At 46.4% G+C, this 21,886-nt stretch overlaps 1 protein-coding gene across 3 annotated transcripts in view; it reads left to right on the forward strand.

Moving 5' to 3' along the window:
* The window catches only part of FSTL4 (follistatin like 4), a 418,733-nt gene that overhangs the window by 174,793 nt on the left and 222,054 nt on the right, over positions 1-21,886 (forward strand). For all 3 annotated transcript variants that reach the window (XM_043465521.1, XM_043465519.1, XM_043465520.1), the window contains exon 4: positions 19,021-19,269. In XM_043465521.1, the coding sequence (XP_043321456.1) occupies positions 19,021-19,269 (249 nt within the window). The remainder of the gene's footprint in view (positions 1-19,020; positions 19,270-21,886) is intronic.

Raw genomic sequence — 21,886 nt, forward strand, 5'->3', positions numbered from 1 at the left:
ACAAGGACTTGGCCGTTGCTCTGTCCTCAGATCCCCTCTGATTCTTTGCTCACTTCACAGAAGTCATGAAAGGCCATTTCTCCAAGAGGCCTTCCCTGACCACCTCATCTAAATAGTTCTTCACCCCTGCCCTCCTCATCCACTTTCCCTGATGTCATTTTCTTCATGGCACTTACCACTCCTGTCTGTCTCCTCCACTTGAATTTCAGTTCCCTGAGGGCAGGGATTTTGTCTGTTTTGGTTACTGCTTTATCTGCAGTACATAGACTAGGGCCTATTATGCAGTAGGAGATAAAGTATTAGGATGAATGAATGAATGGGCAACAATAACGCCCAGCCCAGCTTGTTTCTATGTCCTATGAGCTTTCATACAGGGTAAGATAGTCTCGCTTGTGATTCTCCCAAAAGCACCATTTAGGAATTGTTTCCCAGAGCCACATGACTGGTGTCACCCAGAGCCACATGACCAGGGTCGCCCAGAGTCAGGGTCATGACCATCTTGGAGAACACACAGCAAGGGAGCAGGTGCAGAGTTCACCAGACGGAAACGAGGCTTCCTACAGCACTCTGTAAGCCTCAAACGAGACTTCCTACAGCCTAGCGTGGGATCACACACGAGGTGAAGTGCAGAGAGCAGGCAGGGAGTCCAGCACTGACCACGAAGCCAGCCCTAGCTGCAGTCCCAGAAAGGTGAGCCAGCCAGGGCTGCTGTGTGACCCTCTTTGGCTTCAGAAGCACCTCTGGAAGCAGACACAACTCGCAATCTCTGCCAGACTCCAGCAGACTCCCTGTTCTGGCAGCACTGTTTGAGATCATCCCATTCCACCAGGGAATTTGCCCAGGAGTCATGCGTGCTCAGTCACTCAATCAGAGTCTGAAGCAACTGAGCACACATGCCTTGTCTCAGGGCCCCACCCTCCCCTGGAAGTTAGACCAGAGTCCTTCCACCCAGCCGGTACAAGTGGTAAGCCCTGCAATTGCTGAGTGAGATTTGGGAGCAATAGTAAAGATTTCTTCAGTTTCTGTTTGTGATCATTTAATCTTAAGCATTGTCTTGAAAAAAGTAAAACCTGAATGTGGATTTTTTTTTTAATTTAAGTATAATTTGCATGCAATGAAATACATAGGTCTTTGTTAATAATTTGTAACAAACATATATGCCATTACTCAAATCAAAACTCTAACCATTTCTATCACCCTAGCAAGTGATCTCATGTTTCTCCCACCCTGTGCTTTCTCTCCTCTCCTGAAACTCAAATTACATGTATGTTCAGTTCAGTTCAGTTGCTCAGTCGTGTCCGACTCTTTGTGACCCCATGAACCACAGCACACCAGGCCTCCCTGTCCATCACCAACTCCCGGAGTCCACCCAAACGCATGTCCATTGAGTCAGTGATGCCATCCAACCATCTTATCCTCTGTCGTCCCCTTCTCCTCCTGCCCTCAATCTTTCCCAGCATCAGGGTCTATTCAAATGAGTCAGCTCATCACATCAGGTGGCCCAAGTTTTGGAGTTTCAGCTTCAACATCAGTCCTACCAGTGAACATCCAGGACTGATCTCCTTTAGGATGGACTGGGTGGATCTCCTTGCAGTCCAAGGGACTCTCAAGAGTCTTCTCCAATATCACAGTTCAAAAGCATCAATTCTTCTGCACTCAGCTTTCTTTATAGTCCAACTCTCACTCCATACATGACCACTGGAAAAACCATAGCCTTGACTAGACGGACCTTTGTTGGCAAAGTAATCTCTCTGCTTTTTAATATGCTGTCTAGGTAGGTCATAACTTTCCTTCCAAGGAGTAAGCGTCTTTTCATTTCATGGCTGCAATCACCATCTGCAGTGATTTTGGAGCCCCCAAAAAATAAAGTCTGGCACTGTTTTCACTGTCTCCCCATCTATTTCCCTTGAAGTGATGGGACCAGATGCCATGATCTTAGTTTTCTGAATGTTGAGCTTTAAGTCAACTTTTTCACTCTCCTTTTTCACTTTCATCAAGAGGCTCTTTAGTTCCTCTTCACTTTCTGACATAATGGTGGTGTCATCTACATATGTGAGGTTATTGATATTTCTCCCAGCAATCTTGATTCCAGCTTGTGCTTCCTCCAGCCCAGCGTTTCTCTTAATGTACTCTGCATATAAGATAAATAGGCAGGGTGACAATATACAGCCTTGATGTACTCCTTTTCCTATTTGTAACCAGTCTGTTGTTCCATGTCCAGTTCTAACTGTTGCTTCCTGACCTGTATACAGGTTTCTCAAGAGGCAGGTCAAGTGATCTGGTATTCCCATCTCTTTCGAATTTTCCACAGTTTATTGTGATCCACACAGTCAGAGGCTTTGGCATAGTCAATAACACATGTATATTAGTCCTATTCAGATACTCTACTAGCTCTCTGGTGATCTGTTCAATTTTTTTTTTTTTTTTACTGTATTTCTTCTCTGTGCTTCAGTCCTTTTTATTATTGACTTATCTTGGAATTTGTTGATCTCATTACCTGCTCTGTCTAATCAGCTTATTCTTATTTAAGTCCAGTTAATAAATTGAATATATTGTATATTCAGTTCCAGTAAAGGCTTGCTCTTATATATTCCTTTATTACTATCACATGATTGTAAAAATAAGGTATGAATTTCAGTCCTTCTGAGGTTTTTTTGTTGTTACAATAGGAGAAGCAATCTTTTGGAAATTTCTGTGACTTATACAGAGGTATACTTCTGTGTGAAATTTTAGATGCCTGTTTTTTTAAATATCTTCCATATTATTGGAAAATTGTAAGAACAATACAAAGAACTCCAAAATATACTTCACAGAGGACCTCATTGAAGTTTCATCCAAACAATGTCCTTTATAGTAAGAGAAGTCACATCGAACCACCCATTACATTTGGTTGTCATCTATCCTCAGCCTGCTTCAATGCAGAACAGTTCTTCAATCCTTTCTTGGCCTTCATATCCTTAACATTTTTTAAGATTATAGGCCAGTCATTTTAATAATGTCTCTCAGTTTGGGTTCATCTCCTGTTTCTTTGTGGCTACACTGAAGTTGTGAATTTTGGGCAAGAATAAAACTAAAATTATGATGAGCTCTGCTCCTGCATCCCATCAATTAAGAATTGATGGCAACCTGTCCTATCACTGGTAATGTTAACTTTGATCACTTGAATAAGATGATATCTACCAGCTTTCTCCACTGTAAAGTTGCTCTGTTTTCCTTTAAAACTAATAAATGTTTTCTGATGAGGTATTTTGAAGCTATGTAAATATCCTGTTATTCCTTTCTCACCTGCCAGTTTTAACATTTATTGATTTTCTTGGCCTGAAATAATTAATACTATCATTGCCAAATGAAAATTTTTTACCTCCTTCATTTCTTCTAGTCTTATTAGTTGAAATTCTACTGTAAGGAAGACTTTTCTACTTTACCCTATTTATTTGCTCAGTTTTTAAAGCTTGCTGTGGATTTGTGAATTTCTGTTTATTCAATGGGATATTATCTGCTGCCATCATTATTTTCAGGAGGTCCAAGATTTGGCCAGCAGGAGCTTCTTCAAACTGTATTCTGCCTCTTTTGATATGTTCCATGATTTTTTTTTTTTAAAGACTTTTCCTTACTTTCTGGCACAAGATACCCTGGGCTATTCTTATACTTTCCCTGCCCCTTCCCTGGAATACACCATTTTTTGCAAAGAGCCTTGGTTCCCATTAGTGGTGAGTTGCATTCAGAAACCAAGACATGAGAATAAAATGTGCTCCTTACTGCTGGGGTTTTACTGCTCCTGGCTCCTCTCGGAAAAGACATACAGGAGACACACACACACATGCAGTTCGTTTTCTAGAGTTCCTTTTAGCTTCCCTCTTCTTATTTGTAACTGTCTTCCATGGGAAACCTGGCTCCCATTATCCTCAAAGTATTCCTCTACTGCTTGGTCCCCCTGTATATAAAGTAACGTCCTGACCCCGTCTTCCTCTGTGGGTCCTTGTCCCACCTGCCGCTGCCCAGTGCGCTGCTACTGGAACCAATTTGGCTTCTTTCTTTCATCCCCTTCCTTGTGGTACCCCGCCGCCCACTTGACCACCACCATGCTCTGCTGCCTACCTCTTAACTATGAATTTCTGAAATGAAAATAGTATTAGAATTTTTCTCCCCTTGGAATAAAATAGCAGAAGTCATTCTGACACGTTTAGACATGAAATGATAAGTATGCTTGTTGTCACAAATCAAACATAGTTTTGTTTTAGCCAGTAAGACCTGCTTAGAAGGATGTTTTGGTTTTAAATATTGTCCCGTTTTGCCACTCTAGATAAGGTTGTTCCAATAACTGGTACAGAATGACTTCTGCCCAGGCTTTAGTTAGAAATGTGTCAATGAGAGCGAAGCCCTCCCTCTCCACTGATTCTGCCTCAGGAGAGGAGGACCCGTCAAAAGCAGGTTTGTTCTGGTCAATATAAACTAGAGATCAGACGGCATTACAGGTCAGAGACCCACACTGTGCCTAAAGGCATTGCTTATTCAGAAGATACTTCAAACCGAACTCAGTCTTTTTTATTTCTGCTATCACAAGTGGTCTGAAAGGGGTAAGTCAGTGATCTTGTATTTGTAACTGGCCACCTCACTATACTGAGAAAAGTACTGCTCCTAAGTGGCCCTGCTCTGGACTTTGGGGTAGAAGATAGGGACATAGGTTACTGGTGACAACTGTGTCTTTTTTCCTCCACTGCATCCCATTCATAGACTTGTCTTTAATTTGTCACTTCCTGGTGTTGGAAGAGCTTAAGTTTGCTTTAAACACGCAGGTGGACTCAGGAAAATGACAATAGGCTGTCTGGCCGTGACCCCAGGCTTCCCTGAGTCTCTTCTGTGGCGGGAGCAGCTCTCAGCCACTTTCCAAAGAGCTGGTTAGTGCTGTGTTGACTGTCATATCCCTGTATTTACCTCAGCTTTGTAACTGTTACATAATACTTTTAAAAGTCATAACCTAGCTTCTGCCTCTGGCAGTGTGGCAGAGAAATATATTTTTAAATTCTTTTAGGCATTGATGTGCTGTTAAGAATGTAAGGAATACTTAGAGGTTAAAAAAAGCAAGTGAAATCAGGAACCCAGAGAGTAATGTAGCTGGAAGCTGGCTTTGCCTGGAGGGCTTTGGCCAAACTGGGTGAACCTTAGCTTTGGTTTGATCACCCAGCATAATTCAGGGCAACAAGGACAAACCCCAGGGTCCTTCCAAGTTGGATATATCTGGAAAAATTTCCCTCCTTCCCATCATAAACCTGAAACTCCAAGGGGTTACATCCACAAAGGAGGAGTAAACAAGAAAGAAACATAGCCTGTCACAAGCAAGTGCAATAAAATGTGTTTGTCTCAAGCCTTGGCACAAAATTAAGAGAGGAGAAAAAAATTGGAAAAAAATCTCATGATAACATATAACCATATGGTGATCTCTATAAGAAATTGTAGCTCAGATGCAGGCTACGTAGGTAGTCCGTAAAATCTCAAGCATAAAATTGAGTTTAACCCAGAATGATGGAGTCCTTGAGTACTTAGCACAAGTGCTTAGCTCAAGATGAGCCCATCTTCAAACTGAGCATCCAGAATTTTCACAGATCTACTTCCAAGAAGTGTGAGCTCACTCTTAATAAAATAAATTTGAAATGCCATGGGGGAGAAACACCATGCAACAACCAGCATATTTAACAAAGTGACTCAGAATATAAAATATATATATGTTTAATGATTTTTGAAGATTGAAATATGGTTGAAAATCAAGAGATTCTAGAGATAACCATTCATCTTCATGAAGAACTAAATGAACTTCTAGAAATAAACATTCAGAGATAAATGCTCAATGGGAGAGTGTAAGAGTAGATTAGAAAAAGCCTGAAGAATTCAGGAGCTAGAAGATGAATTAGAAAAAAAATTATATAGAATGCAGCACAGAGAAACCAAATAAGGGAAATATGAAAGAGATAAGAGATATTGAGATAGAAGGAGGTAGAATGAGGGCTTGTAACATGTGTGTACTCCAGTACTCTTGCCTGGAAAATCCCATGAACGGAGGAGCCTGGTAGGCTGCCGTCCATGGAGTCGCTGAGAGTCGAACACGACTGAGCGACTTCACTTTCACTTTTCACTTTCATGCATTGGAGAAGGTAATGGCAACCCACTCCAGTGTTCTTGCCTGGAGAACCCCAGGGACGGGGGAGCCTGGTGGGATGCCGTCTATGGGGTTGCACAGAGTCAAACACGACTGAAGTGACTTAGCAGCAGCAGCAGCAGCAGCAACATGTATCTAATCAGAATGTCTGGTGGTGGGGAGGGGCGGGGGCACAAGAAATAATGGAGCAGAGACTATATGTAAAGAAAGATGGTTGTGATGAATTGATAAAAGACATAAATCCTCACTTCCCCGAAACCAGTTGAATTGCAAGCAGAACAAGTGCAGAGAAATCTGCATACTTACACTATAGAGGGGCTTCCATGGTGGCTCAGACGGTGAAGAATCTGCCTGCAATGCAGAAGACTCAGGTTCCATCCCTGGGTCAGGAAGATCCCCTGGAGAAGGAAATGCCAACCCTCTCCAGTATTCTTGCCTGAAAAATCCCATGTACAGAGAAGCCTGGCAGGAGTACGTGGTATTGCAAAGAGTCAGACACAGTTGAGCGACTAACACTAAACTGCAGGAAAACAAAATGAAGATTTTAAAATGATCCAAAGAGAAAAGATGGATTACATACAAAAGAATGAAAAGGCTGTCAGCTGACATCTCAATAACAGAGGAAGCCAAAGAGCAGAGGAATAAAATGTTTATTGAGTTGAGAGGAAAAATCTGTGAACATAGAATTAATTACAGAGTATAAATCACTCTTTTAAATGAGGGTAATATGGATGTTTTAGACAGACACAACTAAGAAAACTCGAGGCATAAGAAGGAATTATGAGGAAGAAAGATAGAATTAATATATACTATTTTCATATATTTAGGTCAAGGGAGGAGTGATTATAGTTCATATATAGTCTGAGGTTCTTCCTGTGGAGGGGAAAGTTATTAGTTAATTTTGAACTTAGGCTAATTTATACATTTTTAAATTTATGGAGTAAGGAATAAAAGAATAAAAAGAGTGTATTTAATTTTCATCTGAGTAGAAGAAAAGAATGAAAGGTGAAGTATTCAATTCAAAATAAAGAGACAAAAGAGAAAGAGGACCATAGGAAAAAGCAATCAACAATCTAAATAAACTATATAGATGAATAATGGCATGAGTATACAATGGGCACCATAAGTGAAAATGAATTACAGGTAATGCAAAGGTGTGGTGAAACAAGACAGTATAAGAGCAAAGAGGTCATTTCTCAGGTGAGTAAGTATAGGGTGATTCATTTCTGTGAAGTTCAGAAACGTGTTTAAAAAAAGAGCAGCATATTGCATAAAAATACAAAGATGAGCTCAAACTACAGAGAAAAACAAAATAATAATAGACAAAAATTCCAGATAAATTTACCTCTGAGTAGACATGAAGGAATAAAATAGGAGGAATTCAAAACTGATGAAACTTTTTTAAGTTCGTAGATGAGTACATAGTTGTTTATTGTACTGTAATGCTTAGGCTGTGCACAAAGTGTATAAGTATTCTGTTATATTCACTCATCATTTAATAGGAATAATTTAAACATTTACAGCTACTTTAATTTTGTCTTTTATGTGTTGTGAGTTTCTGATGCTGTTTCATTCCAGGTGGATAGCCAGGCAAAATATAGTGACTATCATTTATCAAATGACTATCATGTTCCCTATGCAGTAGCCACTCTTGTTATACATTGAATTTTCAGATACATGGGGATTTATTTCTGGACCCTCTTCTATTTTATTGTCACATCTATAGTCATTGATCTGTCTATTCCTCAGTCATTATCTTATTGGTTTGATCATAGCTGCTTTCTGGTTTGATGTTCTGATATCAGGAAAGGCACATCCCACTTCTCTATTCTTTTTCTTATTTTTCTTGGTTATCTGGGGCCATTTATTCTTCCAAATGAACTTCCTGAGATTATTTTATCCAATTCCCAAAAGATTGCATTAAATTTGTAAATTTATGGTAATGTCTTCCCACCCAAGAATATGAAATGTCTTTGCATTTGTTCAAATCTTATTTTATGACCTTCAATAAGATTTTATAGTCTTTTTCATATCAGTCCTATGACTTTCTTGTTAAATTTATTCATAAATATTTTATGGTTTTATCATTATTATGAGTGGACTATTTTCCCTTTTCCACTTCTAATTATTTTGCTAATGAAGAGAAGAATGGTTAATTTTGGCATATTTATCATCTATCCAACCACCCTCATCATAATTCTCTTTAAATTTTCGTATTTTTTCACTAGAATCTCTTGGTTTTCTAAATATACAGATACACAATTAGTGAAAAGAGATAATTGTTAGTTGCCTCTTCCAAATTTTTACTAATGTTTCATCTTCTTGTTTTACTACACTTCCTTGTTGAATAAAAATGGTGATGACAAGTACCCCTGTCTGGCTCCTGATCTTTACTTGAAACAGTGGTTGACCACTTAAAAGGACATGTTTAGAAGTTGTCCTCTGTACCTTTTTTCCTTAAAAGTTTTTATTTAGAATGACTACTGTATTTCAGAACTTTTCTTTTTTTTTTTCTATTTTTTGCTCTGGGCCTTGAGATATGTACTCTACTTGATCTTGGAAGATTGGAGTCCAAATGCTGACCATTCTCTTCTTAAATTCCTCTGATTTTCTTTTTGGTTAAAAAATCATGACTCTCTTGAAAACCTTCTTTGTGCTGTGCCCACTCCTCCTGGAGTTTTGATATCTTGTTGACTGCTGAAGTCATTATCCTTCTCCAGCAGCTCTACTTCTGGTTGTTCTTTCTCCCCCTGGAGGCCGGACCCCCTAATGTGGGTGGTTATTGTCCACTGCCTGCTCCCTGGAGCTCAGGTTCAGATGCTGAAATACTTCGTTGGGCCCCTGTGGAGACATCTGAAGGAAGTCTCTTGCTCTCCATTCAGCACGTGCACTCCTGGTCTCAGAGGCAGAGCACACCCAGCCGTTCAGGCAGGATAGACAGCCAGCCTCCCTGGGCCCTCCATCCCACCTGCCAGAGGCCTCAGCAGCTACTCGGTTCAGGCAAACCAGAGTAGAAATGGAATCATCTATTTGGTACTATTACTGAGCTTTGTTTTGATATTATCCAGCATGTATTTTTATGACTACTAATCGTATTGAGAAAAAAGAGCAGGTCTTTAAGAGGAGAAACTGATACTGTTCTGGTAGTTATTGTTGTTGTTTAGTTGCCTAGTCATATCTGATTCTTTGCAACACCATAGAATGTAGCCAGGCAGGCTCCTCTGGCTCATGGGATTCTCCAGTCATGAATACTGGAGCAGGTTGCCATTCCCTTCTCCAGGGAATATTCCTGACCCAGAGATCGAACCTGCACCTCCTGCATTGGCAGGCAGATTCTTTACCCCTGTACCACCTGGGAAGCCCGCCTTTCTGACTAGAAAGTACTAAATTTTTCTGTGCTAATATCAGATATTTTCATTGCACTCCATTTCTTGCTTTAAAGGAATAATCAAGAAGTACATATTATTCAGTTTTGTAAGATACACCAGTGACAGGTGATCTACCAAGATAGTGTGTCGACCTGGGGGCATCATTCGTACAGCAGGTAAATGGCCTGGAAGGATTTAGTATCCCCTCTGTGCTCATAGGTCTAAAGTGTTAGGGAGCATCCAGGTGGCTCATGCTGAGTGTCTCCACAATAATCCTCAAAATAATTGGAGACAGCCCAAGGTGTCACGGCCTTGAATCATTAGCTGGTGGAGAAACAGGAACAAACCCACATAATGAGGTATCAGCAAGAGAGGGGACCCACCGAGAGTAGCAACATCTGCTCCCCTCTGCTGGAAGACGCAGGGAGCCGCGAGGACCCAGAGAAAGTGACAGGGGAGCTGAGGACCCGAAGGAAAAATGAGGGCCCTGGTGACAGAGAGTAAGACAGACGTGAACTGGAGAGGCTTTAGGCAATGAACGGAAACCTGGGGATAGGAACGTATTTGGAGGAAGCGCTCTAAAACAAAACCATTTTGTTAAAGAAACTCTCCCAAGGGCAAAAATCCAATTGTGCTCCACATTTTTATGCAGCTTTTCTTCCCAAGAATTTCTTCAAAATAACCCTTCAAAGGCCAGTTGAGATAACCTGGTAGGGCAAATAGAGGCAAAAAGGAAAAAAGGAGGGATTATTGTAGTTTTTCTACAGCCCAAAGATGCGCACATTAGAACACAACCTCTTACAGACATCCTAAATCCAGTCTCAAGGAATTTCTAGATACCCCCTCATGTTACCGATATGGAAACTGGCTCACGTGTGAAAGAGGCTTGCTTTGGTGGGAAACAGACAGAACCCAGGTCTGTAGTCTGCCACCAAATGCTGTCCACAGTTTCTACTCTATTACGTATGTTGTCGTGTCTGTTTCTTTAGAACCACTGATTTCTGGTTACTCAGACCTCCAGCCAGCTGTCTTAGGTCTCTGAAGTGTGTTAATCATTTGGTGTTTCCTCTGATGTTCTCCTCATCCCTCTCTGTGCCAGGCCCTCTGCCAAGCTCTCATCAGCAGAAGTGGAACCTGTTTTCTTTGCTCTGAAACCAGAGACCACTGCATGCCCATCCTGGAGCTCTGAGCTCTGATTGGCTACAGAGGCCCTGCTCCAGGCCCGCTCTTCTGTCTGGGGAGCCACGTGAGTGGGGGTCCCCACTTTCACAGCGAGAAGTGCTAAGTGCCAGCAAACAGCCAGATAAAGATCCAGGCCAGCAGTCTGGGAGCCCCTTTTAAGTGGAGTGTGCCTGTGGGAGGCCTCAGGGAGAAAGTTCTAGAAATCATGAGTCAGGTAGCTTTACTATCATTAAGACACTAGAGAGAGAGAGATGGCATAGCAGTGCAGAAGGTTCCCAGAGGGGAGAGAAACACCAGGCCTGACTGAGGAGAGCCGCCTGCTACAGCCACAGGACCCAGGCCCATGTCCAGGCTGCTTTCGATACTGTGTTCAGGTCAGAGGCCCTGAGGTACAGAGTGGAGGCTGCAGAGTTTGGGCTGCAGGCCAGTGCTGCTCACCGTGCCCTGAGAATGTGTGATTTCAGATGCCCCCGAAAGCTGGGCAGACTCGACTTGGGTCAAGCAAGATTCCAGTGTAGGAGAAACGTCAAGGGAAGCATTTCCTCAAGATATTATGAAGCGTGCTATTGTGAGTCTGCCTTTTAAAACCAGGCAATACTTGCGGTATAAATTTGTTCCCCTTTTCATTAAGGCAGACCTCCTGAAGACCATAACTAGCCCACATTTATTATACTTATGTCAGTAAAACCAAATGGCTTCTTATTTTTCAGTCCGTTTATTCAACCTGTCAGTAACTCCATATGTCTGAATTGAGTGCCTACTATGTGCCAAGCCCTTCACATGAATCAGCTCATTTAATCCTAAAAAAAAAAAAAAAAAAGATCCTGTAAAGGGCAAAGCATCATTATCCTCGTATTTAAATTAGAGGGAAAAGAGAGTGGGAAACTTGACTGGGCTCACACAGCTAACAAGGCCAAGAGCCCGGGGCTGGGTCAATGTGAGCTTTAACCTTGAGTTACTTGAAACCCAGATGGGATTTGGGAATCACGTAAGTACTAGGATGAGCCCACTCACACACATCCAGCTCCAGCTTGCCCTCACGTTCCCACAGACCTCATTTGTCTTTCTCAAGTGAGAGCCCAGCAGAGCTGAGCTTGGTGGTTTGCAGTCTCATCTCCTCCTTCTGGGGTCTTTCGTGAGGCTGGGGGCTCCACAGGATGGAGTAAAGGATGAAATTCCTGGCAGCTGACTCAGATGACATCTGCCACTGTTGTTGACATTGGGAAAATTACCCAGAACTTGGGAATAAGGCCAAGGGAGGGTGGCAAGTCCTCTTGTGTCATACAGGAACATCTTTTAACAGACTTACCCCAAAATGCTACACCATTCTGTACTAGGGAGTTATATCTCTGTTCACCTCATTAGTTTGTGTTCATCAAAGGCCCACACTATGCAGTTACACATTAACTTGCAGATTTGTTTCCAGTAAAAATGCAAACTATTTCTTTCTGGTGGAAAAAATGACCCCCAAAGGGTATGGTATTCTTGCCCTGTAGGTCACTTCCCAGCTGTGTATCTTTCCTGGCAGTCTTATCCCACCTAATCTCTCCAATGCCTGTACCTCCACCAACTCTCCTTTGAACCAGCTTCACTTTCCTGAGGGTCCCTCATAACCGAGTTAAATAAATTTTAAACACTTGCTCACTTTGTATTCTCATCAGAGTCCTGTTTTCAGGTTTTAGAGATGTGTCCTTTGGCACTTACATTCTTCACCCCTGACTGGAAATAGTTACCTCTGGAAACCCTGCCCAGGGAGGTAGGACAATGTGTGATATCCTAGTCTGGGCTCTGGTCTGCTGTAGACTTGGTTGGAATCAAACTCCTCAGGCAGAATTGAGAGCCCGCTGAGGGTTAAAAGTCCTTCTTCCCTCTCTCTGTGTCAGGCATTTCTGGCTTTGACTGACTGGTGTGTTTTGAAGCCAATTTGTCAGAACTTAATTTAGTATCTGTGAGCCACACACAGAACAAGTAGCATTACCTTCCAGCGATGGGTAACCATATGTTTCTATTAGGCCTTGGAAGCTGGAACATTGGTCAAGTGTTTCCGAGCTGGTCAAGCTTCTTCTTTCATGAAGCACACAGTGGTCTCGGCTTAGGACACGCTGTGTGGTCACTGAGAGGACATCACATCTGCTCAGCAGTCACCTTAACAATTTCAGGGGAAAAGGCCAGAGGCGGCGGGCAGGCGGCCACTGAGGCTGAGAGACATCATAACGGAAGGAGGGGCCTGCGGGCCAGGTGTCCATGCATGACGATGTGCAGGTTTGGAATTCCATGTTCTAAGCTCCAAGCAGGACTTCCTCCTGTGACGCTGTAAGCCTATAGCCCTCAGAAAAGTTTCTAAATTGGCCACCAGACTGTGTATTCTTGGGGTGTGTGAGCAGCAGAGATCCTACTGGCCAGGAGTGCTGACGTCTGTGTGTGTCCTAATGTTGGAGAAGCCCAGACTAGACATCTGAACCCTTCTGGCCTGGGTTCCTTGAGGGAACTCATATTCCTGACTGAGCTTATTATTCCAAGTCTGAGAGATTTGGGGTGAGACTCATTCAAATCTAGGCTCCACCACCTACAATCTACTTGCTGTCTGACCATTGGCACATCACTGCAGGACTCATATTTCCTAGTCTGTAAGGTGGGCACATGTACATGCCACAGATACATTCAGAGTGCTGTTACCAGGGCTAAGTGAGGGTTAGATAAGCTCATGTAAATATTAGGAATGGTGCCTGGCCCTTGGCCTAGGCGGGGGCAGGTGTAGGAGGACAGGCCTTTTGACCAGGTGTGGAGCAGGGGGTGCTGAACCCAGGAGAGGGGGCTCCCCTCCAACACTGAGTTCCCACAAGCTGACTGAAGCTTTCAGGGAGCCAGAGTCACCCCACTTCCCTGGGGGTACAGATCGGGAAACAGCAAATTTGACTCTACAGACGGGTTCTGCCCTGTGAGGTCTGCCTGGAAGGAATCCACGCCTGACCCTGGTGCCGTTCCCCCCTTGTTCTGTACCCCGGGCTTTGGCACCCCAAACTGCTGTGCTGTCTGAGATCTGGGGCTCTGCCCCCTGACTTTCAGATCTCAGGTCAAATCTCACCTCCTGTCTTCCCTGACCTGCAGATGGAAGCCAGCCCACTGCAATGCCCTGTTTCACTCTTTCCTGGCCTTTTCTCCAGTCCACATTTGCCTTGTATACGTTCACTTGTTCACATTCTTGTGTGTCTTTCTGTCATATCAGTGAACTGAAGACAGGGTCCCAGTCTGCCTGTGTCCCCAGCACCTAGAATAGGGTCTGTGGCCCATGGCAAAGTGAAAGTGAAGTCGCTCAGTCGTGTCCAACTCTTTGCGACCCCATGGACTGTAGCCCACCAGGCTTCTCTGTCCATGGGATTCTTCAGGCAAGAATACTGGAGTGGGTTGCCATTTCCAGGTGCCCCATAAATATTTATTGGATGAATGGGTGGATGGAGAGCTGGCTGGCAAGCACTCCTGAAGTGCCGCCCCCAACTCCACATGGTATGTAGAAACCACACTGGCTCTAGACCTGGGTCTCTGCCTGGCTCTCATACAAACCTGAATTTTGCAGCCACTTCTGAGGCACTTGGGTGTCTTCTATAATGATGGATTCCAAGTTTACCAGACACTCTGTCTCCAGACCATCTTGGGCATGTCTAAGGTTGAGTTGTCAGGGAAGATGTGGGCAAGTACTGTGACCATTACCCAGCTCCAGCTGATACAGCCCACATCACTGCTCCTCTACACACACTCTTCCAAATGCAAGCCCTCACTCTAGGTCTTTCAAAAATTTGCCCACAGCACAAGACATAGGCTTTAGCTCCCTGCTGGATCCCTATCGATGCACAGAAAGTAATGCATTTAATCTGTGTATAAGGGCCTATGCCTGCTGACAGGTGGGCCCTTCATCCCTATACAGATACATTCTGTCTGCAGAAACCAGAGACCACTGCAGTGACAGGCAGGAGTTCGTGGCAGGCAGCAATGAGGCCATCAGCTGGCAAGGTGGCCAGCTCTTGGGACTGCATTTGCTGCCTCTCATCATCAGTGTCCACATCCCACTCTCCTTGGCCTGTCTTGGGCCCTGCAGAGCGTGCAGCCACCGTTGTTGTTCACTCACTCAGTCGTGTCCAACTCTTTGTGACCCCATGGACTGCAGCATGCCAGGCTTCCCTGTCCTTCACTATCTCCCGGAGTTTGCTGAAACCCGTGTCCATTGAATCGGTGATGCCATCCAACCACCTCGTCCTCTGTCATCCCCTTCTCCTCTTGCCCTCAATTTTTCCCAGCATCAGGGTCTTTTGCAGTGAGTCAGCTCTTCGCATCAGGTGGCCAAAGTAATGGAACTTCAGTTTCAGCATCAGTCCTTCCAAAGAATGTTCAGGGTTGATTTCCTTTCAGATTGACTGGTTTGATCTTGCAGTCCAAGGGACTCTCAAGAGTCTTCTCCAGCATCACAGTTTGAAGGCATCAATTCTTCCGTACTCAGCCTTTTTTATTTATTTATTTTTTTACTGTCCAGCTGTCACATCTGTACATGACTCATGATTCTGCGGCCACCATAGAACCACGCCTTCACCTCACTAGGGCTTTGTGGCAGGGTGGGGCCAGGTAGTAGGGATTTCAGCTCCAGCCCTTGCCCGGGGGACGGAGGCTGCTGGAGGGGACTGAGGCAGTACTGCTTATCGAGAGACCTAGAATGACCTCCACAGGCCATGTGAGGGGAGGGGCTTCCTCAGTAGGTGAGCCGAGGCTGAGTTATCAGACAGAACACCACACTGGGCAAACGTACCCGAAGGCAACGAGCATCCCAGAGTGGCACACTAAGGGGTTCCCCCTCCTGTGGCATTCAGCCCATATCCTGCTGGGAGAGGATGCCTGCTCATTGGTGTACCTTGTGCAAGGAACCAGTCAGAGACTGAGCCAGAGTTTGGAAGCAGAAGAGCCAAATCGTCTGTGCTCTGCCCTGCGGTCAACGGTGACAAAACAAGGAAGGCTTCTGCTCCGGGTGAATGGGGAAGTCTTGCTTCCTCTGATCCCTCGCCTCCGGTTGGGTGGCTTGTCTGACCACTGCTGACCTCCACCGCCTCCACCCATGCCCTGAGGTAGCAGTTCCAGGTCTGGGGCAGTCACATGGAGAATCCTCATTTGGATCGCAGAGGGAGGCTTTAGCACTGACTGGTACAGATGGACTTGTTTCTTCTGCCACCATAACTTTCATGTAGCAATTCCCATGTCTGACTGTGTCCAGTAGATTTAATTAGTGTTGAAAAGCACTTATTTGGTGAGATGATCGGTTTCTAACCTGGGTAAATGACTTTCCTTATGACTATAAATTAAGCGCATTATATCTTTTCCAGGCATCATGGTCGTCCCCATAAATACTGTAGGCAGTTGCTGGCAGTCTCACTTGGTTACCTTTCCCATTACTGGTTTATCATCGTCCTGGTAGGAGTGGGAAATTCATTCTGTTTTAATAACAAGGAGGAAGTGGTGACAAGGGACTCGTTTATGAAACCACACTTGGCGGGTGTCTCGGTGACAGGGCCGGAGATCCAGGCCACCCCCGTGCACACTGTTCTCAGCTCTTTGTGGGCCTGCCCGCCACACACTGGGAAGGGCGGTGCAGGGCTTTCAAGCGACTTTTGTCCTCATTGCAAATCATTAGGAATCATATATGTGCCAATAGCCCATTTCCACATCAGAAAGACCTGAGGTAGATGGGATTCTCCCCACACCCGCCCATGCAAACTGGCCCTTCCTTTGATGTTTGCACTGGACTAGGTGGTCTCCAAAGGGCCTTCCTGCTCTGCCACTCCTGGTTCCAGCCCCCGGTACCCCAGCAAAGGCCCATCTCTATAAACAGTTGTTTCTCCTTCATACTCTCATCCCTCCAGATCCCCACTTGGAGAAAGCAAGAGAGATGCACCCCTGAGCAGATCACTGCATACGGGCCCCCTCTACCCTCCCATCCCAGCTTCTAGCCTGGGCGTTAAATAGAGTTAGGGAAGACAGCTTTGAAAACTATTGTGTTTCATAAATCCTGAGTCAGTGATGGGGGCAGGGGCAAAAAGACAAAGTCTCTGTACCCTGGGGATCTCCTGAGGCCAGAGAGTCGGGCAGGCCCTCCTGGACTCAGGGGATTCAGAAAGGGGGCACTCCGACTGGCAGGGACAGCAAATGGGCCCCAGAGGTGCACTGAGTCTGAGGTACCCAGAGAGAGGGCACAGCCTGTCTGGGTGGGCAGCCCAGCCAGGGCAAAGCCCCCAAAGCAGGCACTGTGAGACCAGAGGCTCAGAAAGCTGGGCTCGGCTTCTTAAATGGAGCCGCTAGTGGGTGTCCTTCACATCACATGGGAAAGTTGATGAAAATAGTCATACAAAGGCAGCACTTTGGGTCCTGGCATTGTCTTGGAAAGAAACAAAAGCTGATATTTTTAGAGCCTGTTTGTTTCTTCTGGTAGCCGCCAGCACTTTCCTGGGTAACCCAGGAGAATTTTGCTAATCAAACAGGCTCTGTGGCAAAGCAGCCATAAACACCGTGGGTGGGGGGCCTCCAGCCCAGAGCCTCCCACCGTGGAGCCAGCACCCCGGCTTCCTCTGCCCGTCAGCCTTGCCAGCAGGGCAAGCGGGGGCCCATGCATGCCATTGAGTCTTTGTGGTGACATGCCAACAATTAGCAAAGTGGATAAAGGAGAGTCACACGCCCACTTAGGATCTGCACTTTTATACTGCTAAGAGATATTTTGACCTTCTAGTTTATTATGATTCAAGAAAAAGTCAATATTTCTTAGCTTGCCAAGGCTGGAAGAATTTAAATGAGTTATTGAATCAAGCAGTTAATCTACTGATAACTGATTTTTTTCCTTTCAAATCTATAATGATGAAAAGCAGACTTAACCAAAAACAAGTTTTGCTTTTTTTTTCCTTAGGCATTTTAATCCCATAGAGTAGGAGTTGAGGCTGAAAGTTCAGTCTTGACTGCCAGGGCCATTCTGTCTTGCCAATATTTTGAAGAAAATTTAATTAAAACTTAAAAGCAAGGACTTCTGTGGCCGTAAAATCTGTATACATGTTTCTATTATTTGTGTTTTGATATCCCTTTATAATTCTCAATTTCCTATCTGTTGCCATCAATGCCACGTGGCCATCATCCAGTTTTCTGGGCTCCTGAGGAATGTCCCGTAGCTGATGGATGCTTGTTTAAGCGTCCACATAAGTGGGCCTTTTCAGCAAGAAACCACTCTGCCCCACTGCTCTGGTGTGTGAGCTCAGGACACCACTGCCCGAGATCATCATGGGTGTGTGTTGGGTAGAGGAGACAAACAGCATCACGGCAGCTGCTATTTCCATGGTCTCAGCCCTCCTGCCCACAGACACAGGCTGTAGTATTAAGCCAGAAGGACTGTTGTTATTGTCAGTCACTCCGTCGTGTCCGACTCTTTGCTACCCCAGGGACTGTAGCCCGCCAGGCTCTTCTGTCCATGGAATTCTGCAGGCAAGAATACTGGAGTGGGTGCTGTTCCCTTCTCCAGGGGATCTTCCCAACCCAGGGATTGAACCCAGGTCTCCCACATTGCAGGCAGATTCTTTACCAATGCACCACTGGGGAAGGGCTGAGCAGTGGACCGCCGGTGCTACCACTGCTTCTGTGTCTTGGAGAACCGTCCTCTTTCCAGAGGAAATGGTCAACCTCTGACCTCCCTGCCTTGGCTGCCCCCGTTCCTAAGCACTTAGAGAACCACTTTCTCCTTACTCCACTGCTGCTCACTAGTCTCCACCATGGCTCCCTAGTGCCTAACATACAGACTACAGTTCCACTTGGCTCTCTGAATCTAGCAAGACAGACCCACCTCTTGCTACCCCTTACTTCCCACCCCCACTCCTGCACAAAAGCCCTCCTCATGCCAGGTCTCCTCCCTAAGACAGGCAAATGCTCGCTGCATGGTGGTTATAGGAACCTTGGTTCAAGCCCCCATCCCTTGGCAAGCCCTCCGCCTCTCCGTCAGCAGGGTCCGTTGGTACCTTACCATCTCCACATGGCCCTCTGTTTACTCCTCCCTCCCAGGATGGCCAGGGGTTGTGTCTGAGATGTTTGGTGGGAGCCAGCCATAAAACCTGGGCTCTGCATGACAGGGCATTGCTTGTAGCACTCCTGTCTGCCACCCATTGGAGGGGCAGGGGCTCCATGGGGCGCCTGAGCCCCAATGCCTCCGCTTCACAGACTCTGGCCAACACAACCTGAAAGAGCCAGGCAGGTGGCCCATGCCCCCGAGTGCTGGCTGCTGACCCTCTGTGTTTGTGTGCCTTGCAGGACTTTCCAGCCATGACGAGCTGCCGGCCTCCTGCGGGAAGAAGTTGTGCAGCCGCGGGAGCAGGTGTACGCTCAGCAGGGAGACGGGGGAGCCCGAGTGCCGATGCCTGGAGGCCTGCCGGCCCAGCTACGTGCCTGTGTGCGGCTCAGACGGGAGGGTTTACGAAAACCACTGTGAGCTCCACCGGGCTGCCTGCCTGCTGGGGAAGAAGATCGTCATGGTCCGCAGCAAGGACTGCTTCCTTAAAGGTAGGAAGATGGCTCTGTGCCTCTGTGCTTGTGGGTTTTGTCGTAGATCCTCTAATGCCTTTCTGACAAATGACCCAGGTGCTGAGTCTACAGGTTAAATGTGTTTTTAAAAAATAGAGAAAGAGGAAGATTGGAGCCTTAAAAGCAGCAGCAGTGTTTCAGTGTTGCATGTGCATTTATGTCCACCTCCAGAGGCCCCTGCCCTTGAGGAAGGGCCTGGGAGAGCAGAACCAGAGGGCCCAGGAAGTCTGGGCTGGTGCAGAGCCCATGTCCATAGGGTCCAGGCTGAAAGGCACTGCCTGAGTCTCTCTCGCAGGGTGGGTCCTGCCAGGTGGTGGCAGGGAGCACAGACCCCTCTGGACTATGTCTCATGAATCAGAAGGTCACTCTGTGCATAGAAAGTAGTCAGATGGGACCCTCCGAACCCCAGGACAGAGGTTCCCAGCATGGCAATCTGGCCTAGAGTGGTCGCCTGGCCTGTCTAGAGAACCTCAGAGCAAACTAAGGAAGGTCCTGCATGGACGTCAGACCATCTCCATGGAGAAGGGGGCCAAAGTGTTCATGCCTGGTCCTTGAGTGAGAAGAGCAGTGCCAGCTCCTGGCAGAGGGTAAGAGCCTCAGGGGCAAGGCCTGTGGCTCTTCGTGCATGAATATCATCTTACTAACATGTGGCTCAAGGCCTTGTTGACACCAAGAAGGTGTCAACAGCTCACGGATGTTCCAGGAAGTGAGAGTTAGGCCACAAATTTCTGTGTCTATGTGGCTGCAATGAATGGTGCATGTCAGAGGCTGTAGAAGTGTTTGTGATGCTGAGCCCAAATGGCCACACATGAATAATCTAGGTGATGTGAGACAGCAGAAGCAGCTTGTGTGCGGGTGGGAACAGGCTCCCTGGCCTGAGCTGCGGGATCTTGGAGCAGGGTTTGCGGGGCAGGGTGGTGCCCACATGGGCCTGCTTGAGGTCCCAGACCTGCTGTGGGGCAGGGCCAGGAGGGGCGGAGAAAGCTGGGATGGAGCCCTGCTGCCCCTGAGTGCCTGTGATGCTGACAGGAAGGGACTTCTGTGTGGCCGCAGCTGGGGGCCTGGGCTTCAGGAGGAAAGGGCCAAGCTTAGGCCTTACTCTCCCAGGCACCAGGTCCATGTGGCAGGAGGATTCATGATGCAGGAGCCCAAGTCTATGGGCCTCCTGTAACCCTAGAGAAGGTAGCTTTCCCTCCTCACCCACGGGCCCTGGCACAGGTTCCTAGAGCAGGTGGGTCTCTGGACTGTTGAGTTTATCCTGTGATGGGAGGAGTCTTGGACCCTTTAATGAGCATGCTTGTAACATGAATGCTGAGGCACTTCAGAAATTGCAAGGCCCAATATGGAAATCAAACCAAAACAAGCCCAGGAAAAATGTCCAAGGCCTGGAAGCCCTGCCCAGTCCAGGCCTGCCTGTGCCTCGGCAGCCACGAGCACTAAAACACTTGGCCACTTGCTCCAGCTTTTTTGGTCGTGTTGCATTTTATAGACTGACGTCCCATTCTCCAGTTTCCAGTATTCCCCCAGACTGCATCTTTCTAAAGGTTTTTATTTCTACATCAGAGTGTGCACAGCCTCCCTCACCATCTGTTATTCAAACAGCATTTCTCATTCCACGCGAGGGAAAGTCAACCACTACGGAACCTGCTGCAATGAGGGGGTGACGGGAGAGTTGGGAAGGGGCGAGCAGATTAGATCTCGGTTCTGCTTCACGCTGATTGAATTTATCCACCGAATCCTTTTGATTCAGTGGGGTTTTCACTGATGTTGTGAAATCCCACCCACTCACCATGGCAGCGCCGATCTCCAAACGATCCTTTTTCAATGGAGAGAGGTGCAGGCAAGGTCCCAGAGGGACCTGGGTTTGCAGGCCAGCTGTGCGGCCTTGAGTGCGTGACTCCACCTCTCTGGGCCGTTTACTTGGCTGTAAAAAGGGGCTGCTGGCAGTTTCCACCTGCTCTGTGGAGAAAAGTAAATAAGATGCAGCAACAGAAACCACTTAGCATGGGGGGTACGTTACACATGTCGGGTATTAATGACACCTGTTGTCATCGCTTATCTAACTCATGGTGGCCTCAGGCCTGGAGCAGGAAGATGCACGAGCTGTGAGGGGGATGCAGAAGCATGAACAAGGACTCCTGCCTGGCAGGTCTTGGGCTTGTACAGCTCGCTGGTAGATGGGGAGTTGAGGTGGGAGGTGCTGAGAGTCAAGCTATCCTGAAGATGTCCACCTGCAGCTAGGGTTCCTCTTTCTGCAGACCTCATCCCCTGACTCTGAATCCCACAAAGAAGCCTTTACTGCCTCTGGTTCAGCATCAGCTCCAGTCCCTGGAGGCAGGAGGGCCAGCCGGCTTCTCCTCCCCTAGTGTTTCCATAGGGAATGCCCAGCAAGCAATTCACTGACCCCCCAGGGCCTTGGTGGCTGTGGAGGCAGGCAAGCCCTAGGAGGGTGCTTTGGGGGAGAACCTCCATCTTTGCCAGAACCATGGCTTTCACAGGGAGCAGGAGGTAATGGATGGACAGAGTGCTAGAGGGAGGCAGGATGGGATTCTTGGGTAAAAGGAGGGTGGGTATAAAGGACAGCTTCCTACAGTCC

Source organism: Cervus canadensis, chromosome 4 (genome assembly GCF_019320065.1).
Source record: "Cervus canadensis isolate Bull #8, Minnesota chromosome 4, ASM1932006v1, whole genome shotgun sequence".
Taxonomy (NCBI): domain Eukaryota; kingdom Metazoa; phylum Chordata; class Mammalia; order Artiodactyla; family Cervidae; genus Cervus; species Cervus canadensis.